Source organism: Sapajus apella, unplaced genomic scaffold, assembly GCF_009761245.1.
Source record: "Sapajus apella isolate SASKATOON/1434 unplaced genomic scaffold, GSC_monkey_1.0 scaffold55, whole genome shotgun sequence".
Taxonomy (NCBI): Eukaryota; Metazoa; Chordata; class Mammalia; order Primates; family Cebidae; genus Sapajus; species Sapajus apella.
In genome coordinates, this window is record NW_022436995.1 from 6725269 (window position 1) to 6748567 (window position 23299).

General features: G+C 41.0%; 1 protein-coding gene and 1 pseudogene across 4 annotated transcripts in view; both read left to right on the forward strand.

Moving 5' to 3' along the window:
* ATL1 (atlastin GTPase 1) overlaps window positions 1-23299 on the forward strand; it is a 98731-nt gene that overhangs the window by 10267 nt on the left and 65165 nt on the right. For 2 of the 4 annotated variants that reach the window (XM_032244557.1, XM_032244556.1), the window contains exon 2: window positions 15676-15848. In XM_032244557.1, the coding sequence (XP_032100448.1) occupies window positions 15815-15848 (34 nt within the window). In that variant the 5' untranslated portion in view covers window positions 15676-15814. Of the gene's footprint in view, window positions 1-15573; window positions 15849-23299 lie in introns of those variants that run through there. The other 2 variants (XM_032244558.1, XM_032244555.1) reach the window with 2 other exon arrangements.
* On the forward strand, window positions 3107-5951 carry LOC116527564 (annotated as a pseudogene).

Consider the following 23299-nt stretch of genomic DNA (forward strand, 5'->3'; position numbering starts at 1 on the left):
GCAAGCCCAGTAGCAGAATCCCAATGCAGACTCCTAGGATTTTGGTATAAGAATATGCCCTTATCGGCTGACAGCTATTGTGCATTTGAAAGGCTACTCTTGATTTGCTACTAGGCCTTAGTAGAGGCTAGACACCTGACCATAGGATACTAAGTAACTATGTGACATGAACTGCTCTTTAGAAATGGGGTGTTACCCTTCATGTTCTCAATGGTAAATGGGAGTTGAACAATGAGAACACATGGACACAGGGAGGGGAACATCACACACCAGAGCCTGTCAGGGGTTGAGGGGGGAAGAGGAGGGAGAGCAATAGGACAAATACCTAATGCATGTGGGGCTTAAAACCTAGATGACAGGTTAATAGGTGCAGGAAACCACCATGGAACACGTATACCTGGAATAAACCTACACGTTCTGTACAGGTATCCCAGAACTTAAAGGAAAATTTAAAAGAAAAAAAAAGAAATTGGGTGTTAACCTAATTTGTTGGGTCATTTGTTGAACATGGGCAGCAGAATTCCATTGTCAAACGCAAGACTATACACTAATGTGGCCTGAGATGATCTGGAAGACACAAGTAAATCACATGAAACAAATGTTCATTGAACCTGCCCTTACTTCTTTGCCACCTGTTGTTTTTCAACTCGTTATCTGTAGGCTCATGCCATTTAGCAGAGGAAGAAAAAGTTTAGGCCTGGTTATGATATGCTAGCACTAACTTGAAGCGGACAGCCACAGAATTATATGCCCACACCATAATGGGATGGCCCTGAAAGATAGTGAGGAGGAGAAATTCTCCCAGTGGATATCACTTTGAATAGTACATCTGGTTGTCTTCCTTTTCAGGAAGATGAATTGACCTGAGGTATGGATCTGCACTGATTTATGCACAGTAGTGAATAGGTTGGTCAATGACTTGGAAGGAAGAGGATTTGAGATAAGGAAGTCAGTGGGAGAAGTATGGATGGATTCTTAAAATTGCCCAGATTGTGAAAATATCTGTGAACTATCATACTGCCCAGCAGAGGGCATCCATCCTGATAGTTACACAAGATCTGTCCTGCAGATGTCAATCAGCCTCTTTACCCAGTCACTCTAGTGCTTGCTCAGTGGGCCCACGTGACAACAGAAATGCAGGCTAAGAGTAGATTCAACAACGTGGGCTTCTACTTGTCAAGGATAATTCAGTTACTGCCACTATGGAGTGATTAATCTGCTTATAACAGAGGCCATTGCGGGGACCCCAGTATGACACTGTTCCCTTGACAGATTAGTCAACTATCTGGTGGCAGTTTAATTATACTAGATTCCCTTCATTATAGAGAGAAGAGTGATCTGTCATCATGGGAATAGATGCATATTCCAGGTACAGGTTTACCCTCCCTGCTTGGAAAGCTTCTATTAGTGCCACAATTCATGGGCTTAGAGAATGCCTTATTTTATCACCATATATCACAAATATCTTTGAGCAAGAAAGTAATTTTCTTATGAAGGAAGTGTGGCAACAGAGTCATGCCCATGGAATTAACTGATCTTGCCCATCAGGAAAAGCTAGTTTGATAGGATGGAGGAAAGTATGCAGAAGGGTCAATTGTGGTACTGGCTGAGAGAAAACTCCTGTAAGGATGTGGTGTAGGACTCAACCCAGTCACCATTATATGTTGCCATCTACTCAATATTCAGAATGCGTGGGCCTGTGAACCAAGGAGCCGAGGTAGGAGTGGCTCTTGTATTATTCCTAATTCTCTTGAAGAGTTTTTTTCTCTACAACCTTGTCTTTATCATATTGTCTCTACAGCATTGGACTTGGTGGGTTTGGAGGCCCTAGTGCCCGAGGGATTGATACTTTCCCCAGATGACATGGTCACAATTGTATTTATTGGGAAGCTGAAACTACGACCTGGCTATTTTGGAGTCTTCAGATCACTAAATCAACAGTTAGAAAGGGGGTCATTGTACTAGTTGGGGTGATTAATTCTAACTACCGTGGGGAAATTGGTTATTGCTCCACAAAGGCACCAAGGAAGACTATGTCTTGAATCTCAGGTATTCACTAAGGTGTCTCCTAGTATTCATATCTCTAATATTACTGGACAGTGGGGAACTGAAGCAACCCAGTGAGGATGAGACCACTAAGGACCTGGATCCTCTGGGACTAAGGTTGGGTGAACCCACCAGATAAGGTATGAGTCAGGGTTATGGTAAAATGGAAACCATGATCATCACTTCGGCCCTTGGGCCCAATAACTACACTCTCTTCTCTGTCCTTACTATCAGAACACAATTTTGTTGACCTTTTCCAAGCGGCTATGTCCATCAGGGGAGACTGAGTCACTTGATTGATCTAGCCTCATTTTTCTTGTTAAAGGAATGGTTTAGGCTTGGACAATTCTGGACAGTGACACAGGAGGAAAAGTCTGCTGGAGTGCTTCTAGGAAGGTTTTCCTTGCAATTACCAGGGTATATAAGACACAGACATGACTTTTTCTGTCTCTAGGCATGAGTGTCTGCTTCTGATGTAACTGGAATGCTGAATGTCATTTTGAAAACGTAAGAGGAGCCAGCATTAGAAAATAAGCTGGATGGGCACTGGTGGCTCACACTTGTAATTTCAGCACTTTGGGAGGCTGAGGTGGGATTATTGCTTGAGCTCAGGAGTTTGAGATCAGCCTGGGCAACATAGTAAGACCTCATCTCTGCTAAAAGTTGGGGAAAAAAATTAGCCAGGCATAGTGGCATGAAGCTATAGGTGCAGCTACTCAGAAGGATGAAGCAGGAGGATTGCATGAGCCTGGAGATGAATGCTGCAATGAGCTATGATTGTACCACTGCAATCCAGCCTGAGTGACAGAGTGAGACCCATTCTCAAAAAAAAAAAAAAAAGAAAGTAAATAAAAGAAAGGAAGCCAACTATAATTTGACAGATCCTTCACCAGATTACTGAATGGTGTGTGTCCACTGCTTGAACTTGGATGGCCAGGCTGTGAGCCAAGGCCATGATGCCTAGCCAAGGAGTATTCAGATACTCTCCATGATGTTTGTGTTTCTGAGAACCCAAACATCATGGAGAGTATCTGGGGATCTACCAAATAAATAAATAAATAAATAAACGGTCTCATTGCTTAAACACAGAAGGCAAAGAGCCAGAAAATTAACTTAAATGCAGTTTAGAGATGGGAAGTGGCACAGATCTCTAGAGCTGTCCTGCTACTGTTGGGAAATTCCCTGTATGTAAGTCCTAATAAACCCATCCACTTGCCAATCTGAACTTGTCTGAGTCATTTTTGGTTCTCTCAGCTCCCTCCCAGTTTTGGAGATAATTTTTTCTATACAATCCTAGGTTTTTTGTGTAATAGTTGGCATCACAGGAATCTAAGAGACCAAAGGAAGATTCAGGAAGGGGTGTCTGCAGTGGGAATCCCAGGGTGGTCGACAGCATCCATGTGGGGTGAAGTTGCCAACTGCTCAACCTTTGTGGGCTGCTGCTGCATGAGTACAGGGACACTTGGAAAATTCCAGTAGGAAAAAGCATGTAGTGCAAGGACATAAGATGTTGAAGTACAATAAGGATAGCAAATGTGCTGTTGCTGTGGTAAGGCTCGCTACTGAGAAATGGTTAAAGCAGGAAAAATAGATACAAAAGTTAAGGGAGGAGCTGCAATTAGAAAGAGACATTCGAATAGGGGATTTGGTGGAGAAAGTAGACAAAAGGGAGAAAGGGTAGGAACTCCTGCAGCTTATGTGTCCAAAAAAAGGAAAGTTCAAAGGCCTGCTGGTTTCCTAGGACTCCAGCTGGTTACAAATTATGACTCATGCTTGTGCACCTTTACAAACCGATGGGCAAATTACAGCAAGAAATATTCAGAGCTCAAATGCTTCACCTTCAACTATAGTTAAGCAGATCTTCTGAAGCTCTCTATTTCTCTCTTTTCTTTTCTGCTTGCTTTGAATCTACTGTTATGAAACTACTGGTGTTGAAATAAAACTCACTGAGTATGGTACTGCTAATTCAAGGCTCCATGGGGATTTTGTTTTTCTTACACAGTTCAGACAATTCTAGCTAAATTGTACATGTTAGAAACTCATTCGAAACTGAAGAAAAAAGGGGATAAGCGAGGTTTTTAAAAAATCAAACTGCTGCTTTTCTTTGGCAAGGTGGCGGGGTACAACTTGACTACTCACATTGCTCACTTTTTGGATTGGCATCTAGTCTTTCTGCTCCTTTCTGGCATCTAGTCTCTCTGTAAAGGAGATATATAATGAAAGGGATTTATTATAAGGTAATTGGACCTTCTTAGTGATACCAACATGGTAGACTTTGCTATGGATATATACGAAAACCTTTATTCTGTTGATATTCCTCAGGCTTTGAGAGAGAAAAGAACCATAGTTGTTGTGCAACTTGAAACAGCTTCAGGCAGAAACAGAACCAATTGTGAAAATGTTTGAAGATCCATAAACTACAAGGCAAATGCAGTCAACCAGGGATGGTAGGATGCCCTTTGACTACCTGGTGGACAAGCATGGTTTTAGGCAGGAATATTTAGATACGCTCTATAGATATGCAAAATTCCAGTATGAGTGTAGAAACTACTCAGAAGTAGCAGAATATCTTAATTTTCTTAAAGTGTTAGTCCCAGCAACAGATAGAAATGCTTTAAGTTCCCTCTGGGGAAAGCTGGCCTCTGAAATCTTGATGCAAAATTGGGATGCAGCCATGAAAGATCTTATAATTGAAAAGAGACCATAGATAATAATTCTATGAGTTCTCCACTCCAGTCTCTTCAGCAGAGAACGTGGCTCATTCACTGGTCTCTGTTTGTTTTCTTCAGTCACCCCAAAGGTCGTGATAATATTATTGATCTCTTCCTTTACTAGCCACAGTATCTTAATACAGCTCAGACAATGTGTCCACATGTTCTTCGCTATATGACTACAGCGGTCATAACAAACAAGAATGTTTGATGATATCGGCAGATACTAAAAGATCTAGTTAAAGTTATTCAACAGGTGTCTTACACATTTAAAGACCCAATTGCAGAATGTGTTGAATGCTTATATGTTAATTTTGACTTTGATGGGGCTCAGAAAAAGCTGAGGGAATTTGAGTCAGTGCTTGTGAATGACTTCTTCTTGGTGGCTTGTCTTGAGGATTTCGTTGAAAATGCCCATCTTCATATTTGAGACTTTCTGTCACGTCCACCACTGTATCAGCATTAACATGTTGGCAGATAAATTGAACATGACTCCAAAAGAAGCTGAAAGGTGTATTGTAAATTTGATTAGAAATGCAAGACTGGATCCCAAGATTGATTCTAAATTAGGTCATGTGGTTGTGGGTAGCAGTGCAGTCTCACCTTATTAGCAAGTGATTGAAAAGGCCAAAAGTTTTTCTTTTAGAAGCTAGATGCTGGCCATGAATATTGAGAAGAAACTTAATCAGAATAGCAGGTCCAAGGCTCCTAACTGGGCAACTCAAGATTCTGGATTCTACTGAAGAACCATAAGGAAAAGAAGAAAAAACTATAAAAGAAAGATGAAATAGGGCCAGGCGCGGTGGCTCAAGCCTATAATCCCAGCACTTTGGGAGGCCGAGGCGGGTGGATCACGAGGTCAAGAGATCGAGACCATCCTGGTCAACATGGTGAAACCCCGTCTCTACTAAAAATACAAAAAATTAGCTGGGCATGGTGGCGTGTGCCTGTAATCCCAGCTACTCAGGAGGCTGAGGCAGGAGAATTGCCTGAACCTGGGAGGCGGAGGTTGCGGTGAGCCGAGATCGCGCCATTGCACTCCAGCCTGGGTAACAAGAGCGAAACTCCGTCTCAAAAAAAAAAAAAAAAAAAAAAGATGAAATAATAAAACTATTATATAAAGGGTGACTTACATTTTGGAAACAACATATTGACTATAAATTTTGAAGAACTAGAATAAAACTGACTATGATTTAAAAAAAATGAAACTGCTATGAAAACTGCTTTACCTAAAATTTTGGTTCACAGCCTTCATTGAATTACCTATTAGGGCAAATAAAGTTTAGTCGTGTGAAGGGGTCACAATTTTGATTCAGTTATCATAATTTGGATTTGGTCATAATTTGGATTCGGTTATCTTTTATAGACTGATGAGTTTATGATACTGTCTCATGTCTTGAGTTCTGAAGTAAAAGGTATTGGGGGGTATGTGTGCAGGTGTGTGTGTGTGAGAGAGTATACATGTTTAAATATGTTTATATGTATTTATGTTATGTCTGACATACTACCCACTTGGCTTATAAGTAAATGAGTACTCATACATCAATTAAGGTCAAATACTTTTTAAGTTAATATAAATTTAGTAATCTTTAATAAATAAGCTGGCTTTAAAATTATGGTAAAGTAAAATAGAAATGTCTTCAGAATTGTCAGCATACATTTTTCTCTGGGTTTACTGATTGGATGAGTTTTGCATTTGACTCTGCTACATACTTTAAGACGTCAGAGTTTGACATGAAAGTTATAAGACTGTAAACCCAGCCAAAACCAGAATGATCTTTGTTTATGTGGATTTTTTTTGACAAATAAGACTAATTTAATATTATTGGTTCAATGAAAGTAACAAAATCTGAATGATCAGCAAAATGCCCATGTGTTTAACTTTAAGGTTTTTACTTATGTGAACATCTTATGTTTACAGGCTATAAAAATGGTTAACAGGGGCCAGGTGTGGTGGCTGAAGCCTGTAATCCCAGCACTTTGGGAAGCTAAGACAGGCGGATCACCTGAGGTCAGGAGTTCGAGACCAGCCTGGCCAACAGGGTGAAACTCTGTCTCTACAAAAATATATTAAAAAATTAGCTGGACATGATGGCAGGTACCTGAAATCCCAGCTACTCAGGAGGTGGAGGCAGGAGAATTGCTAGAACCCGGGAGGCGGAGGTTGCAGTGAGCTGAGGTCGCACCATTGCGCTCCAGCCTGGGTGACAGAGTGAGATTCCATTTCAAAAAAAAAGAAAAATGGTTATCAGGAAAATAAGTTAGAATAGTGATTAGCTTTGTCTAATATCTCAGTTCTCACGAGTAATCTAGACAAAGTGCTAAAAATGAATGAATTAGATAAATGTGAATGAGTTAAATGCTTATAGGTGAACTCTTGTGTAATTTTAAATCTTAAAATTACTATTTCAGTGAATGTCTGAGTGACTTCCAGTTATAATATAGGGCATTGGTTGCCCTTTTTTTTTTTTTTTTTTTGAGACAGAGTCTTACTCTGTTGCCAGGCTGGAGTGCAGTGGCGCAATCTTGGTTCACTGCACCTTCTGCCTTCTGGGTTCAAGTGATTCTCCTGCCTCAGCCTCCTGAGTAGCTGGGACTACAGGCATGTGCCACCACACCTGGCTAGTTTTTTATATTTTAATAGGGCTGGGGTTTCACCATGTTGTCCAGGATGGTCTCAATCTTCTGACCTTCTAATCCACCTGCCTTGGCCTCCCAAAGTGCTGGGATTATAGGTGTGAGCCACTGTACCTGGCCTGGTTGCACTTTGGTGCCCGTTAATGGGAAATAAAGTCTATTATGTGGGAGTAGCATTGGTGGACCTCTATGAGCTGAATAAAAACAAAGACTGTGTGAAAAGAAATCAAGGAACAAAAAGGGGATGGACCACATAGGTGCCTGTACACTTGCCCTAGCCCAGGCAGGCAATGAACAAGAAATAATACTGCTTATCAGGGTGGTATCCTGAGATCACCCAAACAATCCAGAAGTTACATAAGGTACAAATAGGCCAGAACCCCTATAATAACCCTGTGTGGCCTGTGAAAAGGCCAAATGGCACCTGGAGAATGATGGTAGACTACCATGAGCTAAACAAGATGGTGTCGCTCATTTCTGCTGCTGTACCCAATATTGCTCAACTGCTAGAGCAAGTAGTCCTTAAGCTGGGAAGTGTCCATGCTATGATTGACCTTTCCCAGTATTTCTTTAGCAGAAGATTTACAAGACCACTTTACCTTCACTTGGGAGGGCCAATCACTTTCCAGGTACTACCAAAAGGATATCTGCACAACTGCACCATCTGTCACAGTATAGTTGCACAGTACCCATCTAGACTCTCTTTGCCTTCCTCAGTCTCCGTGTTTCACTATATTAATGATATCATGCTAACCCTAGAGTCTCTTGCAGATAAGAGACTACCCTACAAACCACCTAGGGTTTGGATGGCCTAAAGGACAGGGGATGGGAAGTCAACCCCAAAAAGATACAGTGGCCCAGGATAGCCATCAAATTCCTAGGAGTTACCTGGTTAACTAAGACATGAAACATACCTGGAGCTGTCATTGATAAGGTAGTACAGAAGTTTGTTCCCCAGACAGTAAAGTAACTGTAGATTTTCCTAGGTTAACTGGGCTAATGGAGGTTATTCATTCCTCATTTGGCACGAACCCTCAGCCCATTGTATACCCCAATAAAGAAGGATAAAAAATGGGATTGGACATACATAGAGCAAGAGGCTTTTGACAAAGCACAAATATTGGTGAAACAAGCCCACGCACTAGGGGTCCCAGTGCCACAGTATCCTTTTGTATCAGAAGTCAGTAGAGATGCCACAGGGATGACTTGGAGTTTGTGGCAAAGGCAGCCAATGGGAATGGTAACTGTAGGGTTTTGATCTCAATTATGAAAGGTGGCAGAGTCCCACTATATAGTCCTAGAGCAACAGCTATTAGCTGTGTATAGGGCATTGCAACAAGCAGAGGCTATGACCACCAGAAAGCAGACCACACAATAAAAATGGTCTACCCCATGAAAGGTGGATGGAAGGCTTTCTAACCAAGCCCACTGCTGGATGGCACAATTACACACCCTGCAGAAATGGCATGCTGTCTATAACAAAGGGGTGTCCTGTCTACTAGTACTTTAAGTCAGCTACTACAGGAGGTTCTTGGACCCGTTCACTTTAAACAAGTGGAGGGAGCCAAGATGATAATGGAACCACCTACCAGGCCAACCATCATATATAAGGGGACCCCGCCAATACCCACAAGGGCCTGGTACATTGATGGGTCTAGCAAAGGCTCCCAATACCAGTGGTCAGTGTTCATGGTACAGATGGATACTGACACCATATCACCATATAGGTACATCATAAGAGCAGCCACAGCATGGGCCACAGCAAAGGCAGCAGGCATCCGCATCCTCTGTGCAGTTATTCTAGCAGCTGTTCATAACTGTGAGGCCTACTCACAGCTGAGACCTAGAAGGATTTTCTCTGTACCAAGTCACATACATAAAGCCATACAACCTCTACAGGACTGGCAAATCAGTTGTATTGCTCCTCTGTCCTGGAATGGTAGGGAAAGGTATACCTTAACCTGTGTAGACACAACAATGGGACTATTACAGGCCTTCCCAATAACACATGCCACCCAGCTGGAGACCATCAAGTATCTCACTGCTCTTAGTGTTATATATGGCATGCTAAGAAGAATATATAATGATCAGGGCTCCCATTCATGGGCCACGATACCCAGCACTGGGCATCAGAACAAAACACCTGAAGGTTTTTGTTCTGACTGTGAACATCAGACCAAAGGTTCCACTACCGTGTAACCCAACAGGGGCAGGACTCCTAGAAAAACAAGAATGGCCTGTAAAAAACCAATTACATGTACTGTCCCAGGATGGCTAAGTTCCTGGACTAAGAATCTCCCTGAAGCCATACAAATTTTAAATGAGTTACCCACTAATACACATGGCATCACTTCCTATGACTGATTGGCTAGGCCTGTGAAATAGGCCCTGCAAACTCTCAGGCTTACCTCTCAGACACTGAGCCTTGCTTCTGAAGCAGAAGCCATACTGTTCTCCTAAGAACACTTGCGCATCTGCCAAGTGTTGATGGCTATGTGAACCTGAATTTGAGCTGGAAAGTGCCCCTATGCTGGACTGGTTTTATGATGCTGGAGGGTGAATGAAGACTGCCAGAGGATAGGTGATCCCAGCTGATCCCTGAGGCTTATGATATCAACATGCAGCAGTACTGATACCTGCTGGAATGGTCATAGTGCAGATAGTGTAGGCAAGGCTGGAAGCTTACCAGTTGGCTGCTATGCCCACTCCTAGGGAGGGAAGCCATGTGTGGTACTATAAGCCAGAACTGAAGCCTTTGACAGCTTCCCTAATAGAGCCAATGGGAGAAAATACAGCAGTAATAATGTTACAAGGAGTGGATACACCTTGAGAGTCTCTACTGAACACCTGTGTTTGCCTTGTTTTTGCTATCCATGGTAGCTGGTAATGTCTTCCTGAACTGTTTTATATACTGTAGACATGGCTTGTAGGCACAAGCCGTGGCTATACATTATAGGTCTGTGTAGTTCTTCTCATTACCCACTCAAGGATTCTCATGCAAGATTGGTGGGAAGAATGTAAGAGCTGGAAAATGGGGTGGATTGTAGAGTGATGTGTCCCCACTAGGTTACTTAGGGTATATGTCCGCTGCTTGAACCTGGGAGGCTGGGCAGTGAGCCAAGACCATGGTGCCCACCGGAGGAGCAAGTGTCCCTGAGAACCCAAACATCTCAGACTCAAATGCAGTAAAGAAGTTCCAGGAAAGCTGTTTAAAAGCAGTTTAGAGATGGGAGGTGGCATGGATCTCTAGAGCTGTCCTGCTGCTGTCCAGAAGTGCCCTGTATAAGTCCTTACAAATTCATCCACTCACTGGGCTGGACTTGTCTGAGTCATTCTTTTGTCTCTTGGTTTCCTCCCAGCTTGGGGGAACATTTTTTCTACACAATCCTGGATTATTTTCTCATAACAACAGCACACTGAAGATGATTGAGTGCAACCTTAGTCTTTTTAGCAAGGTCTTCTGGTTATTTCCAACATCTATTTCTCTTCTTTGTTTAGTAATAGACTCCAAAATTTTTGTTGCATACATAGTATATTTATTAATGAGGTGGGACATAGTAGGTCAATGGTATTTGAATGGAGATGATATGTGCACCTTCTGGGTTGTACCCTTAGAGAGAATGGATATATTCCTTTCTTCCCTTTTAACTTTCTGTATAGCTAAAATGAAAATGTGTGTGTCCACACTAGAGCAGCCATCATGGATCATATGATGGAACTCCCAAGTGAACGATGGAAAAAGGCATGAGGAACTTTAGTTCCTTCATATGTTGAAACTACAATATCAGCCCTGGATGGCTTATGCTCAGGTTATTTCATAAGACAGAAATAAATATTTGTCTTATTTCAGCCATTGTAATTTTTATAGCAGCCGAAGCTATATCCTAATGAATATACTTCATGATACCACTGAGCTGATGAATTGACCACCATAGAATCAATCTATTTTTAAACAAATTGTTGTGTGAAAGTAAATGTCCTTTTTTTGGTTAAGACATTTTGAGTTACAGCCAAAAGCATTCTGATTGACATAAATACTTAACTAAGATTGCTATTTATAGAGGAAAGGAGCAGATTTAAGCATCAACTATTGAGAAACTTCTGATTGAGGGAGCTCTTTACTTATGATGGAGGAAAATGAGCATGGTGAAAGAACCAATAGAAGAAAAAGTAGTTGAAGATACAGGGGGAAGAGAATAGTTTGTGCAGTAACATCCCAGAAAAGTCAGGAAGAGAGAGGATCTAAAGTACTAAAGTTCAAATGGAGTAATACCTTTTCTTCTTTTATTCTGATTTAAAATGAACTTGACATTTGCCTTTTTAAAGCATTTTTATTGACACATAATTCACATACCATACAATTCACCAACTTAGGTTGTACAATTCAGTGGAGTTTTTTGTTTTGTTTAATTTTTTAGACAGGCTCTTGCTCTGTCATCCAGGCTGGAGTGCAGTGGCCTGAATCCTTGAACTCCTGGGCTCCAGGGATCCTCCCACTTCAGCCTCTGGTCATCACTGTACCCGGCTAATTTTTGTATTTTTTATAGAGATGGGGTCTTGCTATGTTGCACAGGCTGGTCTTGAGCTACCGGCCTCAAGCGATCCTCCCACCTCAGCTTCCTGAAGTGCTGGGATTACAGGCATGAGCCATTGCACCCAGCCTAATCCAGTGGCTTTTAGTATACCCAAAGAGTTGTGTAAAGTTGATTTCATAATGAATTCTGAAACATTGTCGTTGCCCCAAAAAGAAACCTCATACTCATTAGCAGTCACTCTCCAATTTCTCCCGAACCTCCCACTCCTTTCCTCCATCCCTAAGCAATAATTAATCTACTTTCTGCCTCTTTAGATTTGCCTATTCTGGAAATTTCATATAAATGGAATCATATAATGTGTGGTCTTTGTGGCTGGCATCTTTCATTTACTATAATGTTTTCAAGGTCCATCTATGTTGTAGCATGTATCAGTACTCAATTCCTTTTTATGACCAAATAATGTTCTATTATATGGATATAATGCATTTTGTTTATCCATTCCCTAGTTATTTGGCACTGGGATTGTTTCTACCTTTTGGCTATTATGAATAATGCTGTTATAAATATTCCTGTACAAGTTTTTGTATGCACATATATTGTAATTTCTTTAGGATATATATCTAGGAGTGCTAAAGTATATGGTAATTCTATGTTTAACTTTTTGAGGAACTGCCAGACTTTTTCCCAAAGTATCTGCACAATTTTCTATTTCCATCAGCAGTGTATGAGGGTGCCAATTTCTCCACATCCTCACCAATACTTGTTATTATCTTTTTTATTATAGTCACCATAGTAAGTATTTTTAAACTTATTCCAGAGAATGTGAAACATTACTGTTCTAAGACTCAGAGTTATGTAAAAGCATTACACTTAGAAAAGTATCAGTCCCCCTAATCCCTACTACTCTGTTCCCATTCTTCCATTATTTCTACTCTATTCCCACTCATCTCCCGTAAGAAACCAATCTCATTGGTTTCTGGTTTATTCTTGGCTGCATTTATGTTTCACAGATGAACAGATACTTTTTTCATATCTTTTTCTTTTTACAGAATGGTACACTGTTTGCACTTTTTCCTTCCCATTTAACATTGTATTCTGGAAATCACTCTGTATTAGCTTATAAAAATCTTCTGTATTCTTTTTTATACCTACATAGCATTTCACTGTATATGTGTATTATAATGTATTCAACCACTCATCTATATATAGGCATTTAGGTTGTTTCTAGTATTTTACAATAACAAAAAGTGCTGTAGTAAATAACCATGTATACTTATATATTCATACTATTGAAGGTATTTCTTCAGAGTAGATTAAACTTATGATTTTAAAAAATGTGTTCTAGCAATGTCCACTGAAAGGGTCTAGAAACAGCGATACTTCAGCCAGCAATGAGCACAACTAGCACCCGCGTCTTGGTTTCTAAACACCTTTTCGCATAAAAAGTAGCCAGAGCATCTTGGAGAAATGGCTATTCTAGTTCTAAGACAGGGAAAACACAAAGGACACTTGAAACATTTTTTGTACCAGAAAACAGGGATCTGCTCAAAGACAAATAGGGACAATGTTAAAAGGACACACAAGCTGACCCTTGGCCAAATTAAGAGCAATTTAGGCATTAAAAAAGAATGGTAATGAATAACACAATTTGTTAAAAAAGACTCCATTAGTTTATAGTGGGACTCAACATAGAAAAGTGGGAGAGGGAATGCCAGCTACTTAACTTAAAAGACATGACATTGAGAGGCTGAGGTGGACAGATCACTTGAGCTCATGAATTTGAGACCAGCCTGGGCAAAGTGGAGAAACCCTGTCTCTACTAAAAATACAAAAAACAGCCAGGCCTGCTGGCGAGCGTTTGTAATCCCAGCTGCTCGAGAGGCTGAGGTATGAGAATCACCTGAACCTGAGAGGCTAAGGTTTTAGTGAGCTGAGATCATGCCACTGCACTCCAGCCTGGGTGACACAGGGAGACTCTGTCTTGGGGGTGAGGGGGGGAGATATAATTATTTTAAAGTCTCCATTTAAAAATCACTAATATGAAATTGATTCAGGCAAGGATCAATGGATGCTAAAATTAGTGGATGAAAAGTTATTGGCCAACAGTACAAAAAGTCATATACAAAGGGCTATGTTTTATTTAAGCATTTTTGTGTGATTCACATAGTTTCAGAGTATTAACCCATAGATTACTTACCAATTATAAATGCAACAGGTTTTTAAAAATTAATTTCTTTTTCAATTAGGCATAGATGTTGAATTATATAACTTTTTTTTGGTGTGTAATATATTGTACTTTCTTAAAAATGGGATTCACATGAAAGGGATTTTTAGGCTAGAATGTAAGCTGAGAATGAAAGTAAAGGAATATAAGAAGAAAAGCAGACCACACTTTTTTTTGTTCTATGAACTTGGTTTATAGGTACAGGGCTGAGATAAAGTCTGTCTTACTATGTTGTTTCACTAATGTCATTTCAACTCTGTTGAACACAGTCCTCTTTAAAACCATAATATAAACTTGGTTACAGTGTTCACAGCTCTGCGGTCACTGGAACCAGTAACTGAAATATAATGCATAAGATTCGGCAATGGTTGGGGAGTTTGTTTTCAGATATGTTGATGTTGAAATGTCAGTGGGAAAACAATGTGAGGATAACCTCAGGCAGTTGTAAACACACCTCTGCTATAATGTTCTCTATTATAGCGGGTGGAAGACTAAAGTATAGATTTGAGAATCATCAGCATGGAGGAGGTCCTGTCTGGAGCCATCATAGTAAATTACATTGAAAGAATGTAGCGTGAGGAGTTGCTTACGATTAGGAATTAGCAGAGATCATGGATCTGGTAATTAAGAGGCTGGCAGTGATCTCCTAAGAACCGATCAGTAGAGAGTGTGGGTAACAACCAAATAGCAGGACAACACTGTAAGGAATGGGATGATGCTATCTTGAGGGTCAGGTAGTATAAAAGGGCAGTGTTTCCAGGTTACTGAAAACAACTAAGTCTATAGCAGAGACAAAGAAAGCAGCGAAAAGGGAGAGATTGAGAATATTTTGAGAATATTTTTTTTTCTTTTTAGTTCAAAATTGTGTGCAACCTTTATGGCTGTCAGGGCCCACCCAGACTATGTAGTATGACTTTATCTCAAATAATTGCTATTGGACTGTAAGTCTGGACCTTATCTTTGAAATTTTACCCAGTGGATGCTGAGTTACAGATAATAATGAATCTACAATTTTCATTTATCTTGATCTTCTTGATATAAATTTTGCTATTCTAAGACAGACTACTCAGTATATATATTTAAAAATGCATGCATGACACCCTCTTTACTAACATGACCTTGCTTTTAAAGTGGAAAAAAAATGGGTGCCTGGTAGATAAATGCACATTATTTTAGCTACTTTGGCTATATAAATGTTGCCAGCTCATTTGTACTAATGTATAACTGTGCTTGAAACAGGTATTTGAACATCTAGAATCATGCGGTATATTGCTTTGTATATTTCTGTGGCTAGATAAAGCTGTTAAATTCTTTGAGAGTGTGGGCGAGGGGGTTGCTGTTTATTTGTGTGTGTTTTCCATTGAAAATGTTGCAGTACATGGTCTATCACTGTCTTCACGCTCTGGGGGTGGGCTGAGGTAGGGAGGGTGTGACGCTGGTATTTGTGTGAACTCGGGCTTGTGATGCTGAGCTTGGTTCATCTGCTTTCTCCTCCCTTTTCCTCCCCACTCCTTCCCACCAGCGCCACAGCAACATCCTCAGAGTCTGAGCGAACTGCGCCCAGCGCAGGCACGGAACCTCCCACTGCTAGCAACCTGCGGCCCCGGAGAAGGCAGCGAGCGCAGTGACAGCGCCTCACCTCCACCAGGTCCTGGACCACCATGGCCAAGAACCGCAGGGACAGAAACAGTTGGGGTGAGTAGCAAATGAGAACTTCTGCAGCCTGCATGGGTTCTGGCCCTCCGGTTTCTGTTTCTGGAGACAAGGAGGGCCAAGGGCTGCTCAGTGCCTGAGTCCACGGCTGGGAGACGGGCCGTAGCCGAGCTGCTCCCCGTTTGGCCGGAGGAACCATGGCCGAGCGGTACCCGCGTCACCGAATCGCGCTATCCGGGCCAGGGCTGCAGCTTCGCGCAGGCCGGGCTTCCAGCTCCTTCTTCCCCACCCCCCTCCCGCCTCCTCCCAGCATTTGGACAGCACCCACCAGGCGCCTCCGGGGACTTGTGGGCTCCGCCTTAGCGATCGGTTGGGAGGAAGGCTATGGGGGTGGGCAGGGGGTTGTAGTTACCAGGCCGAGAGGGGTCAGGGGTTGGGGATCTAGAGCAGGCCAAGCCCCAACCCCCTCCCAGGGAGCCGCCAACTCACTGGCCCTGCAAGGCGCGGGCTCCTGGCGGCGGGCGGCGCGCTGGAACAATGAGGCGGACCGTGGCAGACCCGAGCAACCAGGAGAAGGGCCACCCTCTTGGGAATTCCTGAGCACTGCAGTATTCCCCTTAATTTGGGGGTTGGGTGGGGGGCCTGGGGAAGAAGGGGAGCAAAGTTGTGGTTTCCAGCCTTCTGCCCCACCCCGACCTGGTACCCCATTCAGATTAGCCCCAAGGGTGGCTTTGTTCTTTGATTTTACCTTTTGGAGGCATTGGGCTCATGATTCAGCACCAGGCCGAGGGGAGGGGAAAGGAGAAGCGAGACCCAGTATGTTCACACCGCGAGTGGGTGGGCGGTGCTCACGCAGGCGGAGAAGAACGGGCGCAGCGATGCGGGAGAAATCGCGGCCCGCCCGCCTTGCTGCTCCAGACCTAGTTCTGGACCGTTAGTGTGGGTAGGCTGGGCGTCTTTTTGTTGTAGGTTCCCGGCTTCTTGCAGTCACAGTGCTAAACTCATCAGCATCTTAGGAACAAAAGCTTTCTAAGGCATTTATTTTATTATCTGAACCAGAGAGTGTCTCAGGCCACTGTGGCTTGGCGGGCAAAGAAATATTTTGTTCATTAGCTTGTTATTTAGAAATTGTTATTTTAAATAATTGTTGTTATTTGAAAAGTTCGGAGCTGCTTGTTTCTCTTACACGTCTCAGTGAGATCTCTTCTATAACTGTTTATTTGACCAAGAGACACAAATGTAAATTTTAATTGGTTATTTCCGTTTACTTTAATCAAAAGACCGTGTATCTCTTTGCCTCTGATTGTTGTAATGGTCACAGGATCAGCTTGACCTCCGGCAGGCAAGGTTTACATTTGAGAGATTATCCAAGGTTTGTGGTAGGCATGGAGAGGTGGAGCAGGGAGGTCTGTCATGACTTGGCTGAGTTTAAGAGACAGTGGTTCCATTTTCTGAGATCATGAAACCCCAGTTTTAACAGATGTGACTATTGCAATACGGTTTTTTTTGCTTCTGAAATTTAATTAAGCATTTGCAGTATGTCCCCTTTCCACCCATTCTCTTAACCTCTAGAATATAAATTTATTGAACACACACAGTTAAAATGCACATATTCAAGCCACCTTTTGGTCTCAATCTCCATAAATTGTTGCCTCCACCCTGTTAACAGAGGCATGTGAAAATTTATTCTGAGGATTAAAATTTTTCTCCTTCATGAGGCTTTGGATTATTGCTCAGAATTTCCTTTGGTTATGAAGTGGAAGTTTTTTTCTTCTTATGTAGTGGAAGTTTTTTTCCTTTTAGGTACTTGGTTCTCACATTGGGTTTTCATAAAAATCACACAGGGACTTATTAGAAATGCAGACTCTCCCATCTTCAAGCCAGAGCTTTGGAATCAATAGATCTGAAATAGCACCTGGGAATCTGCTTTTAATTAGCATTTTAGGTGATTTGGAAGCAGATAGTCTTTAGATGTTACTTTGAGAAATACTGTTAGATTATTTACATTTGATAGAAACGTCCCAGGTAGTTTACCGAGAAGCCATCAGGAAAGTGTCAACTCAAGTGATGGATTAGGAAAAGAAATACTAGAATCACTAGAGTATTCACTGGAAATTGTTATAGAAAAGAAATAGTGGAGTTCTGGAATCTTATCCTGATGTTCTGAAATGCTTTACTACTCAGATTTTTCTTTGCTCTAAAGTATATATGACATAAATGACTTAGAAAACACAGTATATGGTGTAGGAGATAGAGGTTTTGGCAAAGATGTTAGCCCTGTCAGTCTTAATTCCGTTTTATTACCAGTATCTAGTAGAATGCCTAAGACATAGTAGGCAGTTAGTAACAGCAATGGTAGCCAACATCATTAAGCTAATGTCATATGAAATAGGTGCTATAATCCTCATTTTACATATTAAAAGGTAGAGCTAGTAGATGACTGAGCCAGGAGTCCAGTTCTGACAGTTTGAATTCAGATTCCTTTATCTTCACCACTATTCTATCTCTTTGTTGAATGGTTAATACCTTCTGTATTATATTATAGAACTATGAGGTTTCAAGGCATATTCATCTATATTATTGCATTGATCTTCAACCTTTTAAGTAATTATGTGTCTTAGGACCTATTATCACTGTTTTGTGGATGAAAAACTAACTCAGAGGTAAGTTAAATGATTTGGTGAAAGTCATGTATTTGGTAAGTAAAAGGACTGAAATTAGAACCTGGGGTTTTTTTTCCTAATTTATTTTCTATAACATGATATTGTGGAACGTTTTATGAGAGAATTGGGTGGGATGTGAGGATAATAGAGAAAACAGAGCCTCATAGTAGTCAGAGGTCTCTCATGAGAAAAATGACAGCTTAAAAAAGAATGCAGATAACTGACCTTATCTAGCTAAGTAAGTATTTTTCAAGACAAGTTAGAACGAAAAAGGCATTAAGGTAAGCAATCCGGAATGGGAACATACAGTGATTCCCAAGAAAAGGGCAAGAAAGATATTTGCAAAATCAGCACGAGAACTAAAATTTAGATAAGGACCCTAAGGACCATATTACAGGTAGTTTTTATCTTAGTAGCTAGAGACCTGTAGGTCTTACAGGCTGGACAGCAGAAAAGCATCTCTGCTGACTACTAGAATTGAGGGTGGTGTTTGAAGTCTATACGCAGAGATAACAACTGGGAAGTGAGTCTCTGAGTAGAACTGAGCATCCTACCACCTGTACCTAAATCTACCCTTAAGACATGTGAATAAACTGAAGCACATAAAAGTCATTTCTTGGCCGGGTGCAGTGGCTCACAACTGTAATTCCAGCACTTAGAGAGGCTGAGGCAGGCAGATGAGATCAGGAGATCGAGACCATCCTGGCCAACATCGTGAAACCCTGTCTCCACTAAAATACAAAAAAATTAGCTGGACATGGCGTGTGCCTATAGTCCCAGCTACTCAGGAGGCTGAGCCAGGGGAATTGCTTGAACCCGGGAGGTAGAGGTTGCAGTGAGCAAAGATTGCGCCGCTGTACTCCAGTCTGGCAACAGAGCAAGACTCTGTCTCAAAAAAAAAAAAAAAAGTCAATTATTCCCAAATAGGCATTATTATTATTAATCATTGGAATGTATAAGGAATCTGAGATTCAGAGAGCATAAGTGACTTGCCAGAAGTACCATAGTTTCTAGGTTGTAGATCTAGTATTCAAATTCAGAATTGTTTGCTTCCACAGTCCATGTGATTAGGACAGGGAATAGTATGCCAAAAAGTACCAAGGCAAGCTTATCTAGGATTAAGCTGATATAAGAAATCAGGGCTCTATAAACTTGATCACTTGGACTAGAGAAGTAGGCAAAGAATGTGCTAGTGTGGAAAATAAACGGGACAGATGAGTATCAGAAACAGTAGCCCAGAAAGCAGTCTTTCCCTGCTGGGCTAGAGCTTAAGTACTACCAGAAACAAAACAGAAATGCATACTTTGTTTGTTTTTGTCAAAAGTGCTTAAAAACTTGGGATACCAGTTTCCTACAGTGTAACGGAAACATAGTGAAAATTGCTTTAGAAAAATAGTATCTTCACTAAAGTGTCAGCTTTGATTGCCTTTAAAAAGAACTATCTTAGCTTCACAGTAAGTGTAGTAGCTGCCGATTTTTTGAAAAGGCATTTGTAGGGCCGGGCGCGGTGGCTCAAGCCTGTAATCCCAGCACTTTGGGAGGCTTAGGTGGGTGGATTATTTGAGGTCAGGAGTTTGAGACCAGCCTGGCCAACATGGTGAAACCCTATCTCTAAAACAAAAAGCAAAAAAAAAAAAAAAATAAAAAACATAAAAAAATTAGCTGGCCATGGTGATGCAAGCCTGTAATTGCAGCTACTAGGGAGGCTGTGGCAGGAAAATCACTTGAACCTGAGAGGCGGAGGTTGTAGTGAGCCAAGATCGCGCCATCTACTCCAGCCTGGATGACAGAATGAGACTTCATCTCAAAAAAAAAAAAAAAAATTTCTACTTGGTCATACATGTACTGTAGGATATGTACTATATATAAGACATGTACTATAGATTTTCCTTCCCTACATTTTTTAAACTTAATTTGCCTTCCTTGCATCTTTTCAAATACACTTTTCTTATATATATATGTTTTTTATACTTAACATCTGCTTACCTTGTCTTGATGACTCATGGATTATACCTTTGCTTCATTTCAGACTCTAGAGTCTTTATTATCTTTAGAATCAGTGGTTAACAGTATAAGCAGAACCTATGATCACCAGAGAAATGATCCATTGTATGGTACTTCCAGTCATAAAAAAAGGTTTCAGATTTGAAGGATCTTCCTCTTTTACATAAAAATTTCTTATGAAACATGTATGTATACAAAAGAACATATAAAACATATGTGTTCAGTTAAAAAAAAAGAATAACGAGCACCTGTGCCCCCCAGTTGAAGAAATAGAATATTATCAATATTTTGTCACTCCTTGTGTGCCTTTCCTTAAGGATAACCTGGTTTTTTTCATTTTTGTTTTTGTTTTGGTTTTTTTAGACAGAGTCTTGCTTAGTCACCCAGGCTGTGGAGTGCAGTGATGTGATCTTGGTTCACTGCAACCTCCGCCTCCCAGGTTCAAGTGATTCTCCTGACTCAGCCTCCTAAGCAGCTGGGATTACAGGTGCCTGCCACCACACCCACATACCTTTTGTGTTTTTAGAGACAGGGTTTCACCACGTTGGTCAGGCAGATCTCAAACTTCTGACCTCAGGTGATCCACCCGCCTCAGCCCCCCAAAGTGCTGAGATTACAGGCGTGAGCCACTGCGCCTGGCCAGGACAACCCGTTCTTATCCCTCTCCAAAGGTAAACACTTTCATTAATTTGACATTTCTAATTCCCTTGATAATTTTTACAGTTTAGCTATAAATAAATATATATCCCTAAAAATATATATTATTTAGTTTTACGTTAAAGAACCTAATGTAAAGGGAATCTAGAGTATGCATTTTTCCACAAGATATTTTGTTCACTCCACATCCTTAATTTAACCATACTTGGCATTATGATAGATATGAAATGGTATCTCATTGTGGTTTCAATCTGCATTTTACTGATTACCAGTAAGATGTGAGCATATATTTATTGTCCATTCATATTTCCTCCTCAGTACCTGTTTGCTCTTCACCCATTTCAAAATTAGGCTCCCTTCTTCTTCTTGCTTTGTAAGAGTGGGTTTTTTTTGTTTTGTTTTGTTTTGTTTGTTTTTACATATTTTTCACGTAAGTCCTCTGCTGATTGTCTTATAGATCTCTTTTACATCTTCGTGCATGACTTTTATCTCTATGGTATATTTTAGTAAATAGACATTATGTATTTAAATGTAGTCAATTTAAACAATATTTTCCTTTATGGTTTGTACTTTTTAAATTTTAAAGAAATCTTACCTCAAAGTTATAAAACAGTCTTTTATATTATCTGATTTAAATATACTTACTACACTTTTTTTTCCAGTTTTTAAAATTTGTGGTAAAATACATATAACATAAATTTTACCATCATAACCATTTTTAGTGTACTTTCCATGATACTAGTACACAAATAAAATGCTGTTGTGTAGCTATCACCACCGTTTATCTCCAAAACTCTTCATCTTGCAAAACTGAAACCGTGCTCATTAAACAGTAACTCCTCATCCCTCCTGCTCACAGCTACTAGCAGCCACCATTCTACTTTCTTTCACTGTGATTTTGACTACTATCTGTACCTCACGTAAGTGGAATGATAGAGTTTTGTTTTTGTGGGTGGCTTATTTCACATAGCAAAATGTCCTCAAGGTTCATCCTTGTAGAATATATCACAACTTCCTTCTTGTTTAAGGCTGAATGGCATTACATTGTATGTATACACCACATTTTTAAAATCTGTTCGTCTGTTGACAGACACTGGGTTGTTGTCATATTTTGTCTATTGTGAATAATGCGTCTATGAACATGCGTGTGCAAGTATCACTTTGAGACACTGCTTTCAACTCTTTTGGGCATATACCCAGAAGTAGAATTGCTGGATCATATGGTAATTCTGAATTTTTTTTTTTTTTTTTTTTGAGATGGAGTTTCACTCTTGTTACCCAGGCTGGAGTGCAATGGCACAATCTCGGCTCACCACAGCCTCCGCCTCCTGGGTTCAGGCAATTCTCCTGCCTCAGCCTCCTGAGTGGCTGGGATTACAGGCACGTGCCACCATGCCCGGCTAATTTTTTGTATTTTTAGTAGAGACTGGGTTTCACCATGTTGTCCAGGATGGTCTCGATCTCTTGACCTCATGATCCACCCACCTCGGCCTCCCAAAGTGCTGGGATTGGTAATTCTATTTCTCATATTTTGAGGAACTGCCATATTGTTTTCCACAGAGGCAGTACCATTTTATGTTCTCATCAACAGTGCACACGGGTTTAAATTTTTTCATATCCTCCCCAACACTTGTTCTGTTCTGTTTTTTTAAAAATAGTTGTTATTCAGCCACGCGTGGTGGCTGACACCTGTAACCCCAGCACTTTTGAAGGCCAACATGGGCAGATCACCTGAGGTCAGGAGTTCAAGACCAGCCTGGCAAACATGGTGAAACTCTGTCTCTACTAAAAATGCAAAAATTGGCCAGGCATGGTGGCAGGCACCTGTAATCACAGCTCCTTGGGAGGCTGAGGCAGGAGAATGGCTTGAACCTGGGAGGCGGAGGTTGCAGTAAGCCAAGATCGCACCATTGCACTCCAGCCTGGGAGACAAGAGTGAGAATTTGCCTCAAAAAAAAAAAAAAAAGTTGTCATTCTAATGGATGGGATATGATATCTCATTGTAGTTTTGATTTGCAATTAATACTCTGATTTCTCTTGTGATTTTTTTCTTTGATCCTTTCTTGTTTAAGGATGTGTTGTTGGCCGGGCTTGGTGGCTCAGCCTGTAATCCCAGCACTTTGGGAGGCCGAGGCGGGCGGATTACCGAGCTCAGGAGTTCAAGACCAG